The sequence below is a fragment of the Phoxinus phoxinus genome (assembly GCF_949152265.1).
Source record: "Phoxinus phoxinus genome assembly, chromosome: 2".
Taxonomy (NCBI): domain Eukaryota; kingdom Metazoa; phylum Chordata; class Actinopteri; order Cypriniformes; family Leuciscidae; genus Phoxinus; species Phoxinus phoxinus.
In genome coordinates, this window is record NC_136877.1 from 9778355 (window position 1) to 9801150 (window position 22796).

Below are 22796 nucleotides of genomic sequence, written 5' to 3' on the forward strand. Positions count from 1 at the left end.
TGTAATATTCAGGCTCCACACGGATTAAGGACAAGTTTTCAGCTATACGGTAATGTGCCTTTGCTGTTTTTGGCATATGTTTTGTCCCTCCATTCTTTGCTATAAAGGACAACAAAGATTAAAATAATGTACAAAAAGATTAAAACCATGTACAAAAACACTTTTGGTTTTACAATGCAAAGTTAACTAACTTTTCTTTTTTAACAAACATATGAAAGTGTACTGTATGTAGTATGTACACTTCAGTGGCTTCAATCAATGGTACGTTTTCTGCAAATTGACTTATTTTTAGTATACTTTCAAGATTTTAAAGTACTACAAGTACACCTTCAATACAAATAAGCACAATACTTTTTCACAAGGGTGCATGGCAATTAAAAAATAAATACAATTTCTTTTATATGGTTTTTCCTGGCAAACGAATCTGGTTGTGCTATTTTATGCAACTTCCACTGTCAAAGGTCCTTGGAACAAAGCTTTGACCTTTTTATGCCATCAAAAATACTATTCATTCTTAAACAAAATGGCATGATTTTACTCTTCATTGTAGGCTTTAAAGATCAACATGGAGAAAATCATCCTAATGTTCCCTCTGATATTGCTTGTGCTGCATATACAAGGAGGGGAGTTCTCTAAAAATCCAGTTTGTTTGATTGCCGAAGCTCCACAGCCGGAAGTCGTGGAGTTCGACAACACAATCTATGCCACTTGTGAAATAACTCCCAGCCCTAATTTGCCACCTTGCCAGCCAAAGATCTTTGGGCAAATCCTCTTCAAGCAACTCTTCCCCAATGGAGATTTAGAAGTGAAAATCAACCTCCGTGGTTTGCCTGCCATCGATCATCAACAGCGTGCCATGCATATCCATCGGTATGGAGACCTCAGTCAAGGCAGCATCACTGTTGGTCCACATTACAATCCAAACAGCGTTGACCACCCTCATCATCCTGGAGACCTGGGCAACTTTGCTTCTGAGAAAGGAGTTATAAAGCAGTTCCTGAAGCTCCCACACGCCAAGCTCTTTGGGCCTCATTCCATTCTGGGACGTGCGGTGGTGGTTCACGAGAAGGAGGATGATCTGGGAATGGGTTCAGATGAGGAGAGTAAACGCAGTGGGAATGCTGGACAGAGAATCGCTTGCGGTGTGATTGGTATTACTACTCCAAGTCTGTGGCAGAAGACTGAACTGCTCCCCAAGAAAAGATGTGGAGGAGGGAACTGAGAGTCGGATGTGGAGGAAGAGCAGATTCAAATGATTGTCCTTGTGTATTCTTTGTCTATGTCCTACATTAAAGTAATATTTAATACCTGAACATGTTTTTGTCTTTGGTCTTTTCAGAGACTTTCCTATAGTAAATGCACTCTTAAAAATAAATGTAGAGTGGGCCGTTTAGTTTGACTACTGTGCTCAATAGGTTTACACTTTCAGAGCATGACAATGAGATTTAATTAAAGCTACATATTTCTTTAAATTATAAAATGGTTTTCATGATGCCATTTTAAAGGTAGAAAACAATCTGACATAAGATTTTATTTTCTGAATTATAAGGTTTCTCACAAATGTTATTATTAACTTTATTTAAACAATGTAAAATATACATTAACCTTAAAAAGGAGAGATGCATTTTACCAGGTTGTAGCACTTGTGCTAATTTTCACCTGTAGTCCCTGGGCAGGCTGATGTCAACAGTCTTACAAAAAAAAAAAAAAAAAGAGTAAATTAAATTAAATAAAATACACATGTTAATAATACATTTACCACAACAATGATCACACCCTTCATTCATTCCACAACATTTACAAATACAATCTCGCATACATATCAATTACAATACATTATGTAAACATGTTATGACTGTTCCTGGTTTGTTAGACTCAAATGCAAAGAATAACATGTGTTTTCTTGTAAGGAGTTTAAGTATTGCTGACCCACTTTTGGCTGAATGTGTTAAAGTGGGCCAGGATTCATGTAAAGTGGGTGACCTTAAACCTTAAATAATTATATTCATTAAATGTATGTACACTGTTTTTTTTATAGCTGACATGTATAATCTACTTTTTTAGAGAACAGAAATGTGTGCTGTTAGGAAATTTGTGTCAGAGATGGAAGAAATGAAAGCGAGCAAAAAATAAGAAGGAATTAAGTTTAATCTGTAGAGTGGAGAAAGGCTGAGAGGAGCAAAATGTATATAACGCTTTAAAATATGGACACAATTTAAAGGTATAGCGGAGGATCTCTCCTATTTTTTTAAAAAATGCACATGCGCAACACATATTTGCTCCGGAGAGGGAACGCCAGAGAATCGCTTGCGGTGTGATTGGTATTACTACTCCAAGTCTGTGGCAGAAGACTGAACTGCTCCCCAAGAAAAGATGTGGAGGAGGGAACTGAGAGTCGGATGTGGTGGAAGAGCAGATTCAAATAGGATAATTATTTTCCTTGTGTATTCTTTGTCTGTTTCCTACATTAAAGTAATATTTAATACCCTAAAATTCCCTAGATTTATTGCTATTACAAACGCTGCTTAAATGTCTTTTTCAATGCTTTTGAATGGTTTCCTGGCATCCAGCAATTCATGTTTGTTTTGGTCTTTTCAGAGTCATTTTGTCCATCAGGGACGTAGCTTGAGTATTCAGGGCCTCTGTGCAACTTTGCTGTGGGCCCCCTTTAAATAATGTTCCGAATGGGGGTTATGGGTCGCCCTTGGTTCAAACCGCGGGGCACCCCTAAAGTTGTCACCACCTTTTGCCCCGCTGGCAATGGCCCTGCATGCCAGTTTCTAATAGTAAATACACTCCTAAAAATAAAGGTACTAAAAGGGGATGTTAGCAGCGATGCCATAGAATAACCATTTTTTGTTTCCCAAAGAACTTTTCAGTTAATTTTTTTTATTAATGGGCAATTTTTTTGCCCATTATAAAATACTGACCTTTCTAATTCTGAATAGGGAAGTCCACATCCCCGCTACATATAAGTCGGCATGAAATCAAAATTGACAATTTTTTTTTTTTTTTTTTTTTACTGGTTGTGGGGCAGGAGAACTTGACTCTCACAAAAGATCTGATCGACCAATAGCAAAACACAAACATCCAACCAACCATCCAGTCAACCCCCTTATGGACAAAATTAAATCCAGCCCTACTTCATTTTATTTTTCAGAAGCCATTTCACTCTGATATATGTTGCAATAGGGAAGCAAAGACTATCGCAACTTGTGTTTTATGATGAGTTTAACACACATTTCAAAGTGACAGATACCAGCCACCAGAAGTGACATGACTTCCACTCACTAGTAAATATCTGAAATCCAGAAGTTTTCCTGGCTCGGTTTCATGATTTATGTACTGAACAACCACCGACAGACAAGCTGCCTCAATTCCCAAGGCATAAACAAATCAAACAGAATATAAATAAGGGCATAAAACGCAATGTGCCGTGCACTTCCTCTTAAAGTCTGTTTGGGACACTGCTCTTGAAGGGAAAACTGCTGAAATAATTGGATGCAATGAATTTCAGAAGGGAGATGCGATGTCTGCTGTGAGAGGCTGCCATGGGCTAAGTGAACAGATTTGAATTTAGGATCAGTGCTATGCTTGAACTAATAATGTTTATGCATAAAGTCTGAATTGGGATTACTGTTTGCCTGATATCGTGAACTGAAAAGAATTATAATATTTTACTGTGTGTTGATGTATTCAAAGCCGTGAGCTGTAGGCCTGTGTAAGTTCCACATGCCTGATGACAGAGTCACTCCAGCGGTTACTTGCTGGGAACATTTTGCTCCTTAAAATATTGGGAGATACGAATTTATAAGCAAAACTGTATTTACTGCTTCCATTACTCAGATCACAGCTCAGGAAAAGAGTTGTCACTCTATGTGGTACATTTCTTAAGAAAACTGACTGGAGGGTGTGCAGTTATCCATTTGAAAATTAATAAATTACCAATTTAAATTTGGTTTTGTAAGAAGTCTGCAAGAACAATTTATGTTAGTCTAGCCTTTGAGCCTTTAGATGAAAACGTATCCATCATGCAAAACATAAATTCAGTCCAAGTGTGTCCCAACAACAGTTAAATAGATAAATAAAAGTCAAATGAAAGCCATGTCAATATCCTGGAAAGCATATCTCACTGATGTTATTAACCACATGGAATCAGTGACTATTATAACTATTATTATTATATTTTGATATCAGTTTTAGTTATTTTAATATGTTTATTTTATTTAAACTAACGAAAATATTAATGTTTTTAATTTTATTTAATATAGCCCTGGTTGTAACACACCACAAAACAACACAACATAAAAATAGCATTAAAAAAAAGGCATCAATTGCAACAGACTTTTCCAGACTTTTTAATTTCACCTGCTTCTCAGTGCTCTGGCGTCATTAAATATTGGCATAAATGTATGCCAAATTTTAATAAATTCACAACAGTAATCCCAGCTTAACAGATAAAGTCCCCCTGTGGTGAAAATCAAGCTTTAATTTGTGTGGCATTTATATACTTTAAGACAAACCATGTGCAAATTCATAAGTCAACACCATTGCTGAGTATTTCTCCTTAAAACTGCAGTGAACCAGAGACAGTCTCAAAAACACGGTTTGAAATCGCTGATGTTTCTGACGTCACAAACTACCTAGTAACCAATCACGTCAACGAGTGATCGTCAACGAGTGGATCTCTGAGCTGGTGTGAATGAGTGGAGGCGGGACTAATTTGCATATTAATATAACAGCGTAGGCTATACTAAATGAGGCAATATTTTTAAGCCATGAATAATTTTTTTCAAGGGAAAAAAATAGTTTTAAGGGATAAAATTATTGACGACAGGGGGACTTTAATATTCTGAACTAAATAAGCCTATGATAAATATAAAAAGTAGCCTATAACGTTTTATATTTCACCAAGAAGAGATAATTATATCTGTTTTTCTTTTCTTCAGCAAAAAAAAAAGGGATGTGGATGACAAAAGTTTCATCACCATCGAAAGCCATTGTATGAGTAAGAACTGAACAGTAGCTACTCAAGCAGGCTGCTCAAAATGCACGTGCTCCTGTAAAATGAATCCCATAAGATTTCATACAACCACCCTATCACCTGCTTCTGAATATGTTTCTCAATGAATAATTCAACAATGTAGCCTACGTGCGCATCCTCCTGTACAAATGCAGCGTTTCTTGTCTAATAGGACCAAAGAGCAAGAAAAAGCAGCTGGAGAATATGTGTAGCAGTGGGAAGACAGTGACTGACGACCTGCCATAAGGCAGCAGGGAGATGCCAGCGCACCGTGGAGTCAATCGGTGTGTCACGTCAAACTTCTGATTTTAGTCCTAGTTAAGAAGTTTTACAGCTCTAGAGTGAAGGGTAGTCAGTGGCAGCAGGGGACTGTGACAGGAGATGGTGGAGACGACAGATTTGCCTCCTACTTGTGGAGAGATCCAACAGTGCATCGTGCTGCACTGTAACACGTGACGTTTTGGTTCTTTCTCTTGCTTTTACATTCTATATTCAGCTTATTTTGCGATTATCAATTTCAACTAAAGGTTGTAGGCTACTCGATATATGTTCCTTACAACTTACCAGAGATCCAGTGATCCATGGATAGGCTAGCATCTTGTTTCCTGAAATTTATATGCATGATTTTGACGCAGGAGAAATACATTAGCAAAGCCTGTGAACGCTTTAACACAAATAGGTCTAAATCCATGTGATCAGTTCAACTCAGTTTATTTAAAAACATCCAATTATGCAGAATATAGGCTACGATGATAAATATTTAATTGAGTTGTCAATACATAACAATGCAATAGGCCCTATAGGGTTTGATTTTACCCCTAAGTAATACCCCAACTAAAAGCATTATTGATTTGACACAAAATGATACTGAAAATCCACGCTTGTTTCTCTGGAGCATAAGGTTTATAGAAGTTTACCCAACTATGACGACTTCCATTTCTGAGAAACCCGGAAATGTGAAAGGGTCCATAGCATCCGGCGAGCAGCTGAATGTTTTCAGACCTGGCATTTTTTTATTACCATGGATCATTTAAAACAAACCTCCGGAAAATCACGGGTTGTAAAACAACAACAAAAAAACTTGATTTATTTGTTCACCCACTGATGTCATAAATCCACGTGTTTACCGGTGCCTCAGACCACATTCATCCGCTCAGTGGAGCAGAGCAACAGCACAACCACCACAATGTTCTGTGCAAAACATGCTATTCCATTCTTTACCACTAGGGGGCCATAATTAACAGTGTCTCTTTCTTTTTTTTAATGAAAAATACAATTTGTTATTTTTTCCTCCTGCTTCATTATTCTTGAACTAGTGAATGGGTAACCAGATTAACCTCGAACCTGCAGAGACTGTAAGCCTCATAACTCCATTAGCTCTGACTCCCATCTGTTTCCCAAAAGTCCTTCCTAATGCCGCATCAGCTGCCTGGCATCATGCCGCCCGATGTGCCAGTGTATGTGTAATACTGAGAGATTAAATAAGAAAAAGCTTCTCTTCTGCAGAACAAGCAGTTCAAACTTTGCCTTTTGATGTATTTGCAGTCAGGAGCATTGCATACTGTATGTAATCTGGATTGTGTTATGGATTTTATTCATATTTGTATCTGACCAATACATTGGCACATTATCTAAAGTAATTTCACTTCAATTAAATGTATCTTGATTTAAAGGGACAGTTCACCCAAAAATGAAAATTCTGTCATCATTTACTCACCCTCAAGTTGTTCCAAATCTGTATGAATTTCTTTATTCTGCTGAACACATAAGATATTTGGAAGAATATGTGTAACTAAACCGTTGTGGGGCACCATTGACTTCCATAGTATGGGGATAAAAAAATACTATGGAAGTCAATGTTGCCCCACACCTGTTTGGTTACTGACATTCTTCAAAATATCATCTTTTGTGTTCAGCAGAAAAAAGAAATTCATACGGATTTGGAACACCTTGAGGCTGAGTAAATGATGACAGGATTTTCAGTTTTGTGTGAACTATCCCTTTAAGAATAAATAAATATTTGAACAAGACAAATCTACAAACCGGTAAGTAAAAAAAGATTTTTTTTGCATTGAATGATACATAAAACTAACAATCGAGGGGTTTATTTGCTTCAGCATTGTATACTGGAAGTAATTTGGATTGTATTATGGATTTTTATTCAGCTTCTTTGTATCTTACCAATAAATCACCACATTTTAGACATTTCTAAGGAAAGCGTCTTCAGACCTTCAGTTCCACCTCCTATTATAGAATAGAAGAGTCGATTGGTTCAATCGGCTCTTTCTTTATGGAGGCACCTTCCAAAATATTTTCAAAGTAAGCTCTTTGAATCCTCACAGAGGCTTGAAAGTTGACATTTTCACAGTCGCTTTGGTCAAAAGTAATTGAAGATATTTGCGTTGCTGGAGCCAGAGCCAGAGCTGCATCTTCAGCCTCCTCCGCTATCAGGCACAGCTCCCCTAAAAGCTCACCCTCGCTCACAGTTGGGCTTCCCTCCATTTCCCGACCGGAACACGTTTTTGTGCAGACGCCTGTCTTTTTTTCAACAGGACCCTCCTTCACCTCGGTCCCGACCTGCCCATTAGTCTGCCTCACAATGTCTGTCCCACACAAGACGATCTCTTCCCTGTTGTCAGGGGTGACAGGTGTGTCCACCTCCTCTCTGCCTCCATCTGGACAGGGGTGGGAGCCGCGCCACATGTTCGGGAAGCTGTCATTGCCAGCTGTGTCCTGCTCCCATGGCGATGGCCCTCCTCTTCCTGTCCTGTCATCTGAGCCAATCAGGGGGACAAAGAAGATTAATGGACATTGTGTTAGTGCCATGCTAATGGAATGGAGCCCTGCGAGGCAAATGTGTCGTTTACCACAGTAGTGAAGCTCAGTTAAGAATTCATACCATGGTGAGTGCGCTTTGCAAACGGCAGAAAACTGTGAGGGACACAGCGGTTCAATCCAGATATCACGTTAGAGATTTTGTTTAGTGGTGCCTGTTAAATGTGAAGTATGTCGTTTCTGTGACACTAGCACCACCTAGTGGAATTACAAAAATAAAGCATCTTTGCAAATCCTCCCTTTCGCGTATACAGCTCTCACGGGGACATAAAGGCATGTCTCAACATGTAAGAATAGGCTACTTTCAATAAGGTCCAACATATTAAGAATACGTTTAGCCATGTTGCTATATATATCATTGTCGCGAACACGAGCATCTTGCGTATAATAAACCCATTCAAAGTATCTGCACTGGGCGCATTTTTTGACATAATGCGCCACAACTGTTTGATGCGGTGTAACTGGACCGCACCTGGTATTTAAAAACAACTTACACCTGGTATTTAGATGTTTTTTTGGTTAGACGAGTGAGACACATCCTCGTTTACACCTGGTATTTTCATTTCGTCCAATAGATCGAAAGTTCTGGAATACCGGCCATAAAGAAATCAGGACAGAAGTGGTTGAAAGAGGACAAAAGAGACAGATTAAAACACCTGGTGCAACTGGGTACGTGTCTTCCTAGTCTACTTGTGATCCAATAAACTTGCATACTTCACCTTTAAGGCCCCCATATTCTGAGACAATATTCAAAGATATTTCTGGTACTTCTGTTGTAATGACAAAGCTGCTTGTTTTCAAACTTTTTCATTTACAGATTTTAGGAGTGGTAGTATATTAAAAATAATTTAAATAAAATAATTTGAAATGTTAATTCAAATTTGTAGTTTCTGAATTGACCAGTAGTTTGTGATTATAGGATTAACCAAATACCACATTTTTAGCCGTTTCTACCTGACAATTTTTTTTAATTAAAATTATATTCTAATATCGATCTTACTGCAATGTGCAACAAGTCTCTCAACACAGCCACAGAGCCAATGCACAGAGTAACGTTATAACATCACTTTCAACACACTCGGACATATTTTTAATACGAGGCGGTGGATGTTAAATGTAACTTTAGTCATAAAATAAACAACAAAACTAAAGTAGCGGCAGCGGCATACAAGCATGATAAAAACAGCAACTGTAGAATATACCAGGCTCTCAGCCCTGCCCTGCTTCATACAACAGTAATGTTCATTAAACTTATATTAGCTCATCCATGAACATGAGTCCCGTCGGATTGCTTTCCGTCGGCTGTGGAGGTGAAGACAACAATTCCTGTGATTAGTTTTTATTTTTATATTGAATGAACATTTTCATTTTAGTTCAAGTTTTAGTGAATCTGTCAGATTTTGACGTTTTTAGTACTTTTTTCTTTAAAAAAACACATTGTTTTGTTATCTATATTAACCCTGCAAAGGACTAAAATATAACATAAGATAATCATGTAAAATAAGTCTTATGAGACTCTATATTTAAATCACTCACAATTCTTACATAGTAACAAAGCATGTGCAAGTTTCAAATAGCACACCAGCAAATAAAATACACACAACATAGGCATCCAGCTGGGAAAAGGAGTGTGACGGCCTATCAGCGATGGCAACAGCTTAGTTCTGCCTCTCCTCTGCATCATTGGTGCCTATTCTGCTGGATTACTGACCCATATTTGAGAGCATTCAGCTAAAAGGTTAAACACTGCATGCAGCTTATTTGTGGGACAACAGAAACGAGAAATACCACTTTACACCGCAGCATCCATATTTATGGGGCAGTCCTGACCGCAAAACACGCCCCAAAAGTTGGTGAATGTCAGCGAACGAGAATTCACTAGCATTTGCCAAATGCCATGACATTTGAAAGGGATTGGGCATTCATCTGGCCTGACCAATGAGAGCATGCGTGAAGGATAGGTGTGATAGCAAAGGGACAAGAGGGGTGGGCCGGTCAGAGAATTAGCTAATTACAGCTCTTCAACCTCTTGGCGGGATGATTAGCAAATGGCAGATTTGGTTACACACAATTACACACGCTCACCTGCAGGAGGTCGAGGGTTAGTGGTTTTTTGTGCTTCTGGCTGATGCGGATGGTCAATAGAGCACAGAGGAGTGGCACTCAGAGTGATGGCATCTCTGCCTCCTGTTGAACGCCACATAGAGAGGAGCTTGACATCATTTACAGTGTAAAAGACTGTTATCAATGCAAACTACCAATAGATGATGAAGAGAATGAATCTCTTTTATGTAACCAGATGTATAACACACTTAAAGGTGCAGTAAGTGATTTCTGAGAAACGCTGTTGAAAGTGGATCGGACAGAGCACCACAGCACACTAGCAGCCAATCAGCAGTAAGGGGCGTGTCCACTCATGATGGGGGAGGAGAGAAAGCGAGCAAGAGGGAGATCTAAAGAAGGACTGTAGAAAGAGAGATGGCTGAGAGACATTACAAAAGAGAAAAGGTCAGAGGAATATCACTTTAAAAAGAAGAGTTATGATCAGGCAGGAGATTTAAGATCAGTGCTAATATTAGAAACGCTTTCCAGCGCTGGAGAGACAGAAGCGGAAAGGCCTAAAAACGAACACAGAGGTTGCATTGTTTCTCCTCCATACGTGAGAAACATTGGTTTTGCTATGTTTCATAGAATCAAGATATGCTGGTGTTGTAATGTTAGCTACAGTAACAGGACAGTTTTGAGTGTCATTGTTTGCTTGAAGCTGGTGTGCTCGTGCCTTTATACTCTTGTGTACTGTAAGTTAATTTTTTGCTCTTCCTTGTCGTTTGTTCGTCCTCTTCAGCTTCAGCAATGATATAGAGACATTGCATTGTGTGTTTGTGCAATTTGGGGGCGGAGCAATGAAGGGAGGGGTGTGTTCGTTTGGGCTGATCTCAAATGCAACAGTTTCTCAAATCACTTACTGCACCTTTAAAGCAATAAAATACTACTTCAATAATACAGTATAATAATAATAATAATGTAATTTCATAAAATTAATTAAATGATAAACAAATTACAATTATTAGTGCACATAATTTGTAATGGATTTCCATAAAATAAAATAATATTTATATAAAATAAAATAAAATATTGAATTTAAAATAATGAATTGATATTTAATTATATATTTCAAATAAAATATATTTTAAAATATTTAGTAACTGTAAAAAAAAAGTGTATTTAAATTTTATTACAGAGTAGCTGGCTTATGATTGCTCTGAGCAGGATGTGTAAAGATGCAATGTGGCATAAAAGTAGCACAAAAATGTATGGATAGTAAGCCTTATAAATATAATAAAATATCTAATTTGGTCAAATTATATTTAAACTTATTTATAATTACATTTAAGTTAAAATTACTTATATTATAATATAATAGATTTTGAATACTTTAACAGTTCAAAATAAATACATATATATATATATATATATATATATATACACACACACACATAAAATGTACACCGCTCTCCTACACATTTTATAGAGGTACTGTACATATGGAGACTGAAAAGGTTCAGACTGGCCACATACACTCACACACAGAAAGTGACTACAGCTCCCTCATCTGTCTTCATTAGTACTGGCTGCATGCATCACAGGTTAATGCCATATGTTGTCCACAGGGGACTGAGCACTATATGCTGGTGCCATCATAACACTGGCCACCAGTGCTTCCATGCTTCCACTGTCTGATCAGTTTAAACACTGCTTTCTAGGGCCACTGTGGTATGAAATATAATAAACAACAGAGTCGTGCAGTGAATAGGAACCACGGCAGCGTAAAGCAGCACTGAGCTTAAGAGATCAACGTGAACATGGATTGTAAGCCTTGTTGCCACAAAAAGTGTTTGGTTACATTTCGAAGGACTATTATCAATTTGGTTGTTGAAAAACCTGTTGCACTCAATCTTCAACATGCCTGTCTTTTTGCTCTGAAATCGTGACTGATTTTTATTAAGTAAACATAAGAATAAGTTTTCTATTACGATTTCAAGATGAATACTTACTGGAATAAAGTAACTTAGGTTTACCTGATTATCCATACGTCTTTTTTTTTTTTTTGAATTTTTTGTAAAATATTTTTAAACATGTTAAAATGTGAGTATGATCCATCAGGCTTGTGAGGAACGTTTCTTTGTTCATCTCTCAATCATCATTGCTTAGTTTTATGATCAAAGCTCTGCAGTTTTTATATAATGCAACGCAATACATTTAAATATCATCTTACTAAAACATATTATTGGGAGATTGAGTGACAACTGATATTTATAGTCTTCTACACTGTTATAAAGATCTCATTTGATTTACTATACAAGCTGTCAGAATTTAATCTTTTTGCCCATATAAATATCAGCAACTGCACCAAATTGCTAATTTTTGCTCAGTTTGAGCATCTGAATAAAATGTAAGTGTTTTCTCCTCTTCAAGCTCTAGTCTTTTTAGATTTTGTCTAAAAGTTCAATGAGCTATTGGATTTTTAAAAATGAGATTTTTCTAACTATAATTTAATATGTTAGGCTTTACATGGTTAAAAAAAAAAAATGTAACCAGTTTTCACCAGTCAATGACGTCAAAAAAACAACATTTTACTGTATGTACAAACAAAACAGAGACATTTTTTCAAAAATCTCTTCTTTTGTGTCCCACATAAAGTCATACAGGTATGGAACAACATAAGGGTGAGAACCGGTACATGATGAGAAAATGTTCGTTTTTGTGTCGACTATCCATTTAAGAGTGCTTTGAGAAGCCAAAAACTTTTTGGGCACACTTTATGTAAACCTCCAGAAATGATCCTAGATTGACAGCTGACAGCAGCCGTGCGCCTCCATATGTTCCTCTGGACTACTTGAAGATCTCAAGAGAGGGTTTATTTTTAAGAGGCACTGAAATGATGCTTAAGCAGCTCTAAGCTCAACTTCCTTTGTTTGAAAAGGTCATTGTTGTGTTATGGAGACCGGCTACGGAGCTAATTAAAAAGCCAGGCTAATTCTGTATGCCGAACAGCATGGAGCTTCACTGCGGCTGCTTCACGGCCCGCTGTGCAAAACAGGATGGATGGATGAGAGGCGATCCCCACCTGGCAGCTGCCCATCCATCCATTCATTCACTGCTTGTCCCTGCCTCACACTGGGGAACAAAACCATCTAGTTTTATGGACAAACTGAGCTTTGTGTCAGATCGTACGGCTTGGAGTCACAGAAGTCGCTGCAGAAGACTGCTAACTTCCTCTCATGGTGACTTCTGGCACATTTCAAACAAGAAATGATCTCTCTCACTTGTTGTTTTGTCATTGCGATGACAGCCAAAAAGAGTCGTAAGGGGAAAACGAGTTTAAGTCAGACAGGCAGTTCTGACAGGACTGTAGTAGTCAACAAGGAAACAAGTACTACCTGTCAACTAAACAGACAACAGGAAAAAAGGACGGGGATGCCCAAGATCGGAAAGAAAAACTCTTCTATTTTCTTTCTCGAATGCACTCACTATTTCCATGCTAAGCACACTTAAGCTAGCATACTTTTAAAAATAGTACTTATTACAGAAAAATATACTTTAAAATAATATGCTTATTTGATAGCTGAATGTAAGGTTTTCAGACACTTAAATGCATGTTATTTGCAATGAAATTAAAATGCAATTAGCTGACCTGTAGAGTGCTTGACCCACTTACGGTATATAATATTTATCTTTATATTTAACTTCAAAATTACTTAGTTAGATATTTAAAAAGACAATATATCTAAAATACACTTTAATGTAATTTCTATTGAAACTAATAAGTCATGTATTTAGATATATTTAGAATAACACATTTGTAATGATGAATTTGCAATTTAGTACATTTAAAAATATGAACTTAATATTAATGTAACATTGAATAACATACTACAGCTCAAATTATAATCAAGTACTTTACATGTGCTTTAATATAACAGTGAGTCAACACAAAAATAAGTGTATTTCTTTAAACCACGACAAAAGCAATGCTTTAAAATGTACTTTAACGTAAAACTTTTAGTTTGGCATTACTAAGTGCACCCTTCAAAAGGGTACTTCAGTGCGTCAAGAAATGTAGTCCTTCTATTGTCTTGTACAATGTAGTTTTTTTTTATTGCTATCGTTATCTGCAAGTATAATTTTTTTTAAACATACTTTTAAGATCTGAAGTACACTTCAAGTGCACATTCAATACAATTCAGTGCACTTCTTTTTCACAAGTGGCCAATATATATTATACTGACACCTATTGGCACGGAGGCACACTAAATCAGTTTTTATTAGGCTACAATTAGTCTCCATCTCATGTGAGTGACTTTAAACATTTTGTACCAAAGGTACTATTAATTTCTTTAGACTTAAAACTTCTTTAATAAGGGAATAAAAATTGCGAGTGCACTTTAAACTGATTTCCCCTGTTCATTTCTGCAAGGCCACCAACTCTGCCATTCGATCACTTTCAACGACTGAGTTGTGATCCTCTCTCTCATCCACAAAGTTCCCTAATAATACCACATTCCCCAAATGTGTTTGTAATGTGGGCTATCAGTTTCAGTAATGGATGCTTGTCAGTTTTATGGCGGCAGAATGACAGTCTTATGACATGCGAGCGTGTGATCTGTGCTTCAGTGACAGTGCTTTACTACCCTCTTGTGGACGGCGACTGCAAGTACTTCTCTTGTACTGGTGCTTGTACTGCTATTTTACAAAAGTAGGCCAATGTAGACACCTATTAAATGGCCCATATAAAATTAAATGAGGTCCTTGAAACTAAACTAAAATCGTTTCATTAGTGGTGCTTGCCAAGTCAACCATCACTTCATCTATAGCTCATACTTAAGGGTTTGGGATTTGAACCAATGTCTAACTGTAAGAATTGTACCCATTACTTTTCTAAGTGACTTGCCAGTTTTGGCTGGTGGACAGTAAACTGGAAGAAACTGGTGCAAGATATAGTATACTTTAATGCCATTTCTATAGAATCGTGTGTCATGTATTTGTAATGTAATTAAGTTACAATTTAGTCAATTTAAAATATATTAACTTTAAGTGTAATATAAAATAACACACTGCAGTTCAAATTATCAAATAACACACTGCAGTTCAAATGATCAAGTACTTTACATGTACTTCAGTATGTTAGTCAACACATCACAATACGTGTACTTCTTTAGTACACGTAAAATGCATTTTAAAGTAAAACTTCTAATTTTATATTAAGAAGGTTATAGGTTTGGTCCAAAGTCACAACTCGTTCAGTAACTTTTTGTGCCATAGACAAGAATGTCACCACAAATCAAAGCTTGTTGAGTCTAAAGACTAAAATATCATTATTGCATTTAAGGCTACAATTCTATCCTATAAACAAAGATATTAGAAAATTAGATATCCGATAATGAGAGTATACGGACAATTCATTAATTACAGTACTCTAACAATAGAACAATATCAACAAATGGAAAGCACAAAAACCAGCATTCCAGAAACTCTTACCTGGGAGACTCCAAAGTCCCGAAATTTCCAGAGTCTTCAACTTCCTCTCCAAATCAGCAACTCGGTTTCCCAAAATTCTATAATGCACAATAAATTCACCCAATACAGATTTATGTATAACATGAGACATCTTTCTTTCAAAGCTTTGTGTATGAAACCTGCCATATTTAAAGGGATGGTCCACCAAAAAAATTAAAATTATGTCATAATTTACTCACCCTCAAGTTGTTCCAAACCTGTAGGAGTTTCTGTCTCATGCAGAACACAAAAGATGATATTTTGAAGAATGTCGGTAACCAAAACAGTTGATGAACCCCATTGACTTCCATAGTATTTTTATTTTTCCATACTATGAAAGTTAATGTTGCCCCACAACCGTTTGGCTACCAACATTCTTCAAAATATCTTCTTTTGTGTTCAACAGAGGAAAAAACTCACACAGGTTTGGAACAACTTGCGGGTGAGTAAATTATGACAGGTTTTTAATTTTTTAACTCTCTCTTTAAATGTTGTTTTTTGAAAATACACTGTATTTTTTTGAAGTTGTAAAAATAGATTATTTGAGTATGTTTTACAAGAAAATACTATTTCTGAACTGTCAGTGCAAATATAGTTATACACACACCTGTTGGTCTGTCTTTGGTGTTGAATGATTATGTTCTTCTCATGAATGGTCTCCAGTAAGGCTGTCGCTAAAGACTTCAGGTCTAAGATAGACTGAGGTGTGGCTGGTAAACTGCAACCATTCTCCTCTGACAGCAACCCTTGCACTGCAAATAGAGGTGTATTTGAGTGAATAAACGTACACAAGTGTATGCAGTCATTTGATATGCTGCACATCAACATTTCTTTGCTTCTAAGCCTTCTAAGAAAAAAGCTATCACATGACTCAAGCACCTTGTTTAGGAGAAAGGACTCCAGTAAGAGCGCTGCTGTTAGACTTGCAGGAGATTTCAGGATTTCTTCTTCGATCCAGAGCAGTCTACAAGATATCCAGAAAGACGTCCAGAAATATTGCAATATTAATTATAACATTTTATTATAATAATAAAAATTAAACAAAATATTAAAGCCGTGTAAAAGACTTCTCAGCCTTACCTTATATTTCTGTATGTTACCCTTCAACAGGCTGACCTCCTCTTGAACTTGTTTTAATCTCTCATGCAAGTATCTGCAATATGACAAAAGCTTTTGTTGCATGGAAAAACACATCTCATCTAAACTGAAAAACGACATCATACATGCAAACCACAACTGCTTACAAAGCACATTCAGTCTAAATCTCCGGATTTTTTGTTTTAATTGATAAAACCTTGATAAATACCTAACTAAAACTAGCTTCAGATGGTTTTTAAATGGATTCCAGCTGGTCCTTTTTGGTCACTAGCTAGCCATGACTGGTCTAAATGATCAATCAGCTGCTGGTGGGGCTAGTTAGAGCTGGCAGTCCACCTTAAACCAGCAGCAAACCACCTAATGATTCAAAAACCAGTTTGAACACTTTAATATGATTCTTCACAAGAGAGCCTCAGAAAAATATAGGCCTCAAGATGACTTAAAATTATTTCAAATAAGACAAAACACCAAGTAAAAAAATAATTAAAAAAGGCTAAAAAAAAAAAAACTTAAAATCAAGCTAATTCTAATTTGAATTCATGCCCTCAATATCAGTTTTTCTTTCTCTCTAGTTTTTCTTTACTCTCTCCAGGATTCTCATGGACTTATAAACCTGGATATATGAGGAAGTCTAATTTTAAAAATGTGATTTCTAGATGTCTGATGTCGTGTAAATTAATACAATTTTTAAATGCCATTTGTTTATTGTGCAAACCAGCACCATGCCTTTATTGTTATAAAGTATCAATATTTTGCTAGTTATGCAAAGCTCCAAAATATTGTGAGTAAAAATTATTTTTTGAAAACCTTATCCAGTAAATTACATGCATCTAGAAAAGCTCAATTTATTGGTTAAAAATATATATATTTAAAATATTCTTTATCTAGTAAATTATAAACATCTAAAAAAGATGTCAAATTCATTGGTTAAAAAGAGAGACTGTAAAAATTGTTAGTAAATAATATTTTTTGTTTTATTCTTTATCTAGTAATATATAAACATCTAGAAAAGTTGAATTAATTCGTTAAAAAGACTTGGTAAAAATTGTGAGTAAAAATATATATATATAATAAACATATAATATATCATAAATTATTATCCAGTGAATTACAAACACCTGGAAAAGTCCCACATTTTTGGGAATTGTGTAACTTATTTTAATTATAATTATTTTAGTTACTTATTTTAATCTATGGACACTTAAGTTTCTTTAATAAAAAAAAATATATATATATATTTAAACTCATTACAGCAGATGAAACCTAGAAACCTAGCCTGCGTGGGTGGGCCATCAAATATTATTGTGAACCACTGAATTATTAAACATAATGAAGATATGACAAGCTACAATAACACTCCCTAACTTGTTCTCCATGCAGAGGGCGTCCACGTCGATGATGCGCTTCTCCTGGCCTCCCAGAATGTGGTTCAGCTCGAGGTTGAGGCGTTCAGCTTTCTCTTTGAACACGGTCCTCTCTGCCTTTATATCCTGCAGTTCGTCGCTCACCGTCTTCAGACAGTGTTCAAGTTCTTCTCTCTTAAAAAACAGTACCAGCAGATATTCTAACAAAGCGCCATGTTTGATTTACTGTCATTACAGTGAAAATATATACGATTAGCATACAAGAAAGAACTAGAAAATATGTTTTTCTTATTCACTAGAACTGGAGAAGTGCAATAAATAAGGATGGGAATCATATAAAACTTAAAGACGCACATGTAGTGCTGCTTTCTCCAGTTGCCTGACCAGATCCTCACGCTCATGAACAGGGAAATGTCTGAACCCGACTTCATCATCCCCAAGCCTCTGTTTTGTGATGGTCATTCTTAACAGCTGTGAAGAGAAGATCACAACAGGGATAAGAAAAGAACACAATACACTACCGTTCAAAGGTTTGGGGTCAGTAAGTTTTGTTTTGGGAAAGAAAATAATACTTTTATTCAGCAAGGATGCATTAAATTGATCAAAAGATAATAAAGGAAATATAGACATATTTTGATAAATGATCCCCAAAAAAATATAACAGATAAATTATTTTCTTTTGTACTCAATTGACCGTTCGCAAAACCCCGCCCTCGACCGGTTCTCGTCCAATCCTAGCTCAGCAACTGTAACTAAGGAGAAGGACCTCCGTCAAACATTCCGATTTCAGCAAGATAGTGAAACGATGCGCCTATGGCAGTGAGGTCTGCACGGGCTTAAAACTTGCTGTATTTTATGATTGCTTGCAACAATAATAAAAAAATAGGCTACATGTACAAACACCGTTTCACTACGGCACTGCGGCCCCTCATCAGTCAGCAAACAAGAGAGAAAAAGCACGGACTTACTAATTACGAAACTTTGATGTGGTTGAACAGGTACACAGACACAAATTCCTCTGGAACTCAAACATTAAACTTCAAAACAAAGTTCGCGCAGTTGCACAACTATTTACACAAATATATCCTTCTCAGTCGGCTACGAGTTATGAAGAGAACAGCACAGAGAGTTGATGGTTTCAGCGCGTCCTCTGATTGCAGTGTTGTGACTAAAATAGCGCGCGCGGCGGCGGGAGCACATGCGCAAAACAGTTTTGTAAAATGATAGGCTATATGATCAAATAAAAATGATTGATATATAATTTTACAAAACTGTTTTGTGCATGTGCTCCCGTGCGCTATTCTGTCTATACTTTCTGTCGTGCTCTGGAGGATATGTCTGCTGCATTACTCCAAAACCAATCACTTAATGTATGGAGCTCAACCCAGCCATGTGTCTGGTTCTCAATTGTTTGACGGGCGTAGTAACAATAACTAAGGGGCGTGGCTTTTGCGAACGGTCAATTCATTAAAACATACTGAAAAAAATGCACAGAACTGTTTTCAACATTGATAATAATAATACATATTTCTTGAGCAGCAAATCATCATATTAGAATGATTTCTGAAGGATCATGTGACACTGGAGTAATGATGCTGAAAATTCAGCTTTGCATCACAGAAATAAATAACATTTTAATTATTCAAAAAAAAAAAAAGTTATTTTAAATTGTACAAATATTTGATGTATTTTATATATTTTGGGTCAAATAAATGCAGGCTTGGGGAGCAGAAGAGAAAGGAAAAAGAAAAGAAAAACATTTATTTTTAAATAACTTTTAAAAAAACATACCGATCTAAAACTTTTGAACGGTAGTGTATTGAGTAGCCTAATCATTAGCTATGTTTCCATCTATGTATTTTTATGCAAATGTTGGGATATTGCGTTAAAAAACAAGATGCACATAAAATCTTAAATTTATTTAAATTTAAATTTCTTAAAGAGTCCAATTGAGGTGGATACATTTTTTTTTCTTTAAAAAAAAATTTGCATAAACTACAATGGAAACACATTGATGAACAAATTCTTGAATGAGCAACAAAAAAAAACTCAAGTGAATTTACCTCAACAGAGGATGTGATTGGATAACAGGACTAACCAGCGGACCAATCACGTCACATAGCATCTCAAATGTTGTTTGAGTCATTCTGAAATGCCTGAGCCAAAGTCAAACCATAATTAAAATGATTTGGTATAATGACCGCCAAGACCGGTCTCACACGATTGCGTTCCCAAGCATCAGGCATCTGCCTCTGACCGCAAGATACCGTGACAGTGTTTGATAATGCGTTTCATCTGTGCGCTTTTGAGGCACAAATCATTTTTATGTAGGAAAAAAAAGTCACAGGCTTTTCCGGTTGCAGATACATTATTATTTTATTAATGATACTTTGCGCCAGTTTCCCAGGAAGATTTTGTTCTCTTGAACACATGGGATGTAAACTGTGCTTTATTCACAAATGCTTTATATGATATTCCAATTTTTCGAAAAGTTTGGAGGATGCAAATATAGGTATTTTGAAAAGTGTTCTGGGTACCTTATTGTCTCCCTGGGTCTCACTGAGTCTCTGAGTCAGTTCCTTCACCTCTTCAACCAACTGCTTATTTCTCTCCCTCGAATCCATCAACAATTGAGCCAAATTCACCTAAAAGAAAGTGAAAGACAGAAAAGAAAAGAAAAGAAAAGAAAAGAGAAAAAGAAAGTTATGACCTGCAATAAACTGAAAAGTGAAATAACACAAAGTATAAATAAGCTGACCTGATTTCGTTTTTCTGGGGGAAGTGAAGATTCACCATCCTGAAATACATTATAAAGCATACTGATAAACTATGAAGCCAAGAAATGATCATTACTTTTAGATATAAATAATAATGAATAGTAATCGTTTAGATGACACACAATTAGTTCTCTGTATTTCTTCTTCAAGCCCTGGTGTGTCTCTCTCAGCTGGTTGGCCATCAGTTTGTACTGGTCTCTCTCCTGCTGACAGGTGTCCAGCTCTTTGGACAGAATGAGAAGGCCGTCCTTCTTGCTCTCCAGTTTACGTTTGCATATCAAGAACTGCAGAAACAAGAAACCAGTGTGGACCTGTACACTACCGGTCAAAAGTTTGGAAAAATGTTTTTGAAAGAAGTCTATGCTCATCAAGAATGTATATATTTGACCAAAAATACAGTAAAAACTGTCATATTGTGAAATTAGGCCTATTACAATTCAAAATAACTGTTTTCTTTGTGTTAAAAATCCTGTTGAATTTTCAGCAGCCATTAGTCCTGTCTTCAGTGTGACATCACAGTTTCCACAAAAATATGAAGCAGCACAACTGTTTTCAACACTGATAATAATAAGAAATGTTTCTTGAGCAGCACATTAGAATGATTTCTAAAGGATCAAGTGACACTGAAGACTGGAGTAATGATGCTGAAAATTCAGCTTTGCCATCACAGGAATAAATTACATTTTAAAATATCTTCAAATAGAAAACAGTTCATTTAAATTATAATAATATTTCACAATATTACTGTTTTTACTGTATCTTTGATCAAATAAATACAGCCTTGGTGAGCATGAGAGACTTCTTTTAAAAAAACTTTTTTTTATTCTTAAATGGTAGTGTACGTGTGGTGAGGGTGAGGCACAAAAATGTGTAAAATAGTAGCAACAATACAAGCACTATAATGAGGCTTTAAATATTTAATTATCATGCATCAATAGTGCAGGCCGTTAAAAGTTAAGCAAATAAAAAATGTGTTTATTTATAAAGTGCCATAACTAACATGTTATGGCACTTAACTAACATAACTAACAAAAGCAGTGAGATCAAAACTTTTGTTCCATTAAAACACATTTCATCTCAACTAGAAAACATATCAGCAAACCTAAACTGTGTATGATCAGATTAAAAAACACATTAAGTCTAACACATTCATTCATAATTGCTCAAACTTTATTGAAAATTCTAGCAAAAACCACAGATGGTTTTTACATGGTAGCTTGTCCTTTGGTGTCACTAATTTCTCATGGCTGGTCTTCTCTAAATTATTATTAGCTGGTGGTCAGACTAGTAAGCGCTAGTCACCTAGTTCACATTGAATCAGCAGCAAACCAGCTAAACCACTTCACCAGTGTTTCTACACCAGGGGTCCTCAGCAAACTTCAAAGGGGGGCTTATCATGACTAAAAATTATTTAAAATAAGACAAAATAAGCATTAGCCTACAATAAGCAAAACCATTAAAACATTTATATATTTCTAATTTTGTATAATGAGATAAAAAAAAAAATCTCAATTCATCCCCTTAGCATTTTTTTTTTTTTTTTTTGAAGAGCCGCGCGGGGTTCCCATGGTCTTGGAAAACCCGAATATAGGAGGTACTTTTAAAAAATATATTTAAAACAGAACACATTTGACGTAGTTTCTAGATTTTAGATTCGTTTTTTTTTTTTTTCTTAAGTCGAGAGCACTCTTAAACATAGGCAACATAAAATTCAGGCAATTTTTAATAACTTAAAAGCACAATCGATGTATAACAAAAGCTTGAGTTCAGGTGGTTTTGGCAGCGATGCAGCACCATATGGAAACAGCCATCATCATCACCACCGTGTTTTAGTAACGCAACACTCACCTCGCTCACTAAACCTTGCCAGTCACTTTCACTTCTTTTGGACGAGTTCATTTTTTCCAGTGTTTGGCGATAATATTTGAAGTTATTCAAATATAAAGCTAGTATTTGCGCGAGCTTTATGGAGAGGCAGAAACTTCACCCTTCCTCTCAGCCACTGTTTACTCTGGGTCAGCTGGTGCACAAGATCCGGGTTTGTGAAACACTGAACCAGCATCATTATTCAGAATATTAGTGAGGGCGTGGCGATAACTGCGAATATCTAGTAGCGAATTTATCGAACAATGTGCCAGAAAA

At 36.2% G+C, this 22796-nt stretch overlaps 2 protein-coding genes across 4 annotated transcripts; one reads left to right on the forward strand and one right to left on the reverse strand.

The window, feature by feature from the left end:
- Nucleotides 1-565: 565 nt before the first annotated feature.
- LOC306994489 (extracellular superoxide dismutase [Cu-Zn]-like) lies at nt 566-1222 on the forward strand (the record flags this gene model as incomplete). The annotated part of the gene is made up of 1 exon (XM_079605012.1): nt 566-1222. The coding sequence occupies one exon, from the start codon at nt 566-568 to the stop codon at nt 1220-1222; it is 657 nt and encodes a 218-aa protein (XP_079461138.1).
- Nucleotides 1223-5712: 4490 nt separating this feature from the next.
- Nucleotides 5713-22711, reverse strand: ccdc149a (coiled-coil domain containing 149a). Of its 3 annotated transcripts, XM_079596531.1 has the most exons (12): nt 22503-22711; nt 20777-20938; nt 20636-20674; nt 20415-20522; nt 18232-18348; nt 17879-18051; nt 16496-16568; nt 16295-16379; nt 16023-16167; nt 15398-15474; nt 9944-10045; nt 5713-7797 (listed from the first exon to the last, which is right to left on the reverse strand). In XM_079596531.1, the coding sequence occupies exons 1-12, from the start codon at nt 22551-22553 to the stop codon at nt 7271-7273; spliced, it is 1659 nt and encodes a 552-aa protein (XP_079452657.1). In that variant the 5' UTR covers nt 22554-22711; the 3' UTR covers nt 5713-7270. The 3 variants fall into 3 exon arrangements, with proteins under 3 accessions (XP_079452657.1, XP_079452658.1, XP_079452659.1); XM_079596532.1 differs by lacking the exon at nt 9944-10045 and having other exon boundaries at nt 5725-7797; XM_079596533.1 differs by lacking the exons at nt 20415-20522; nt 20636-20674; nt 20777-20938; nt 22503-22711 and adding an exon at nt 19941-20078 and having other exon boundaries at nt 5725-7797.
- Nucleotides 22712-22796: the final 85 nt, after the last annotated feature.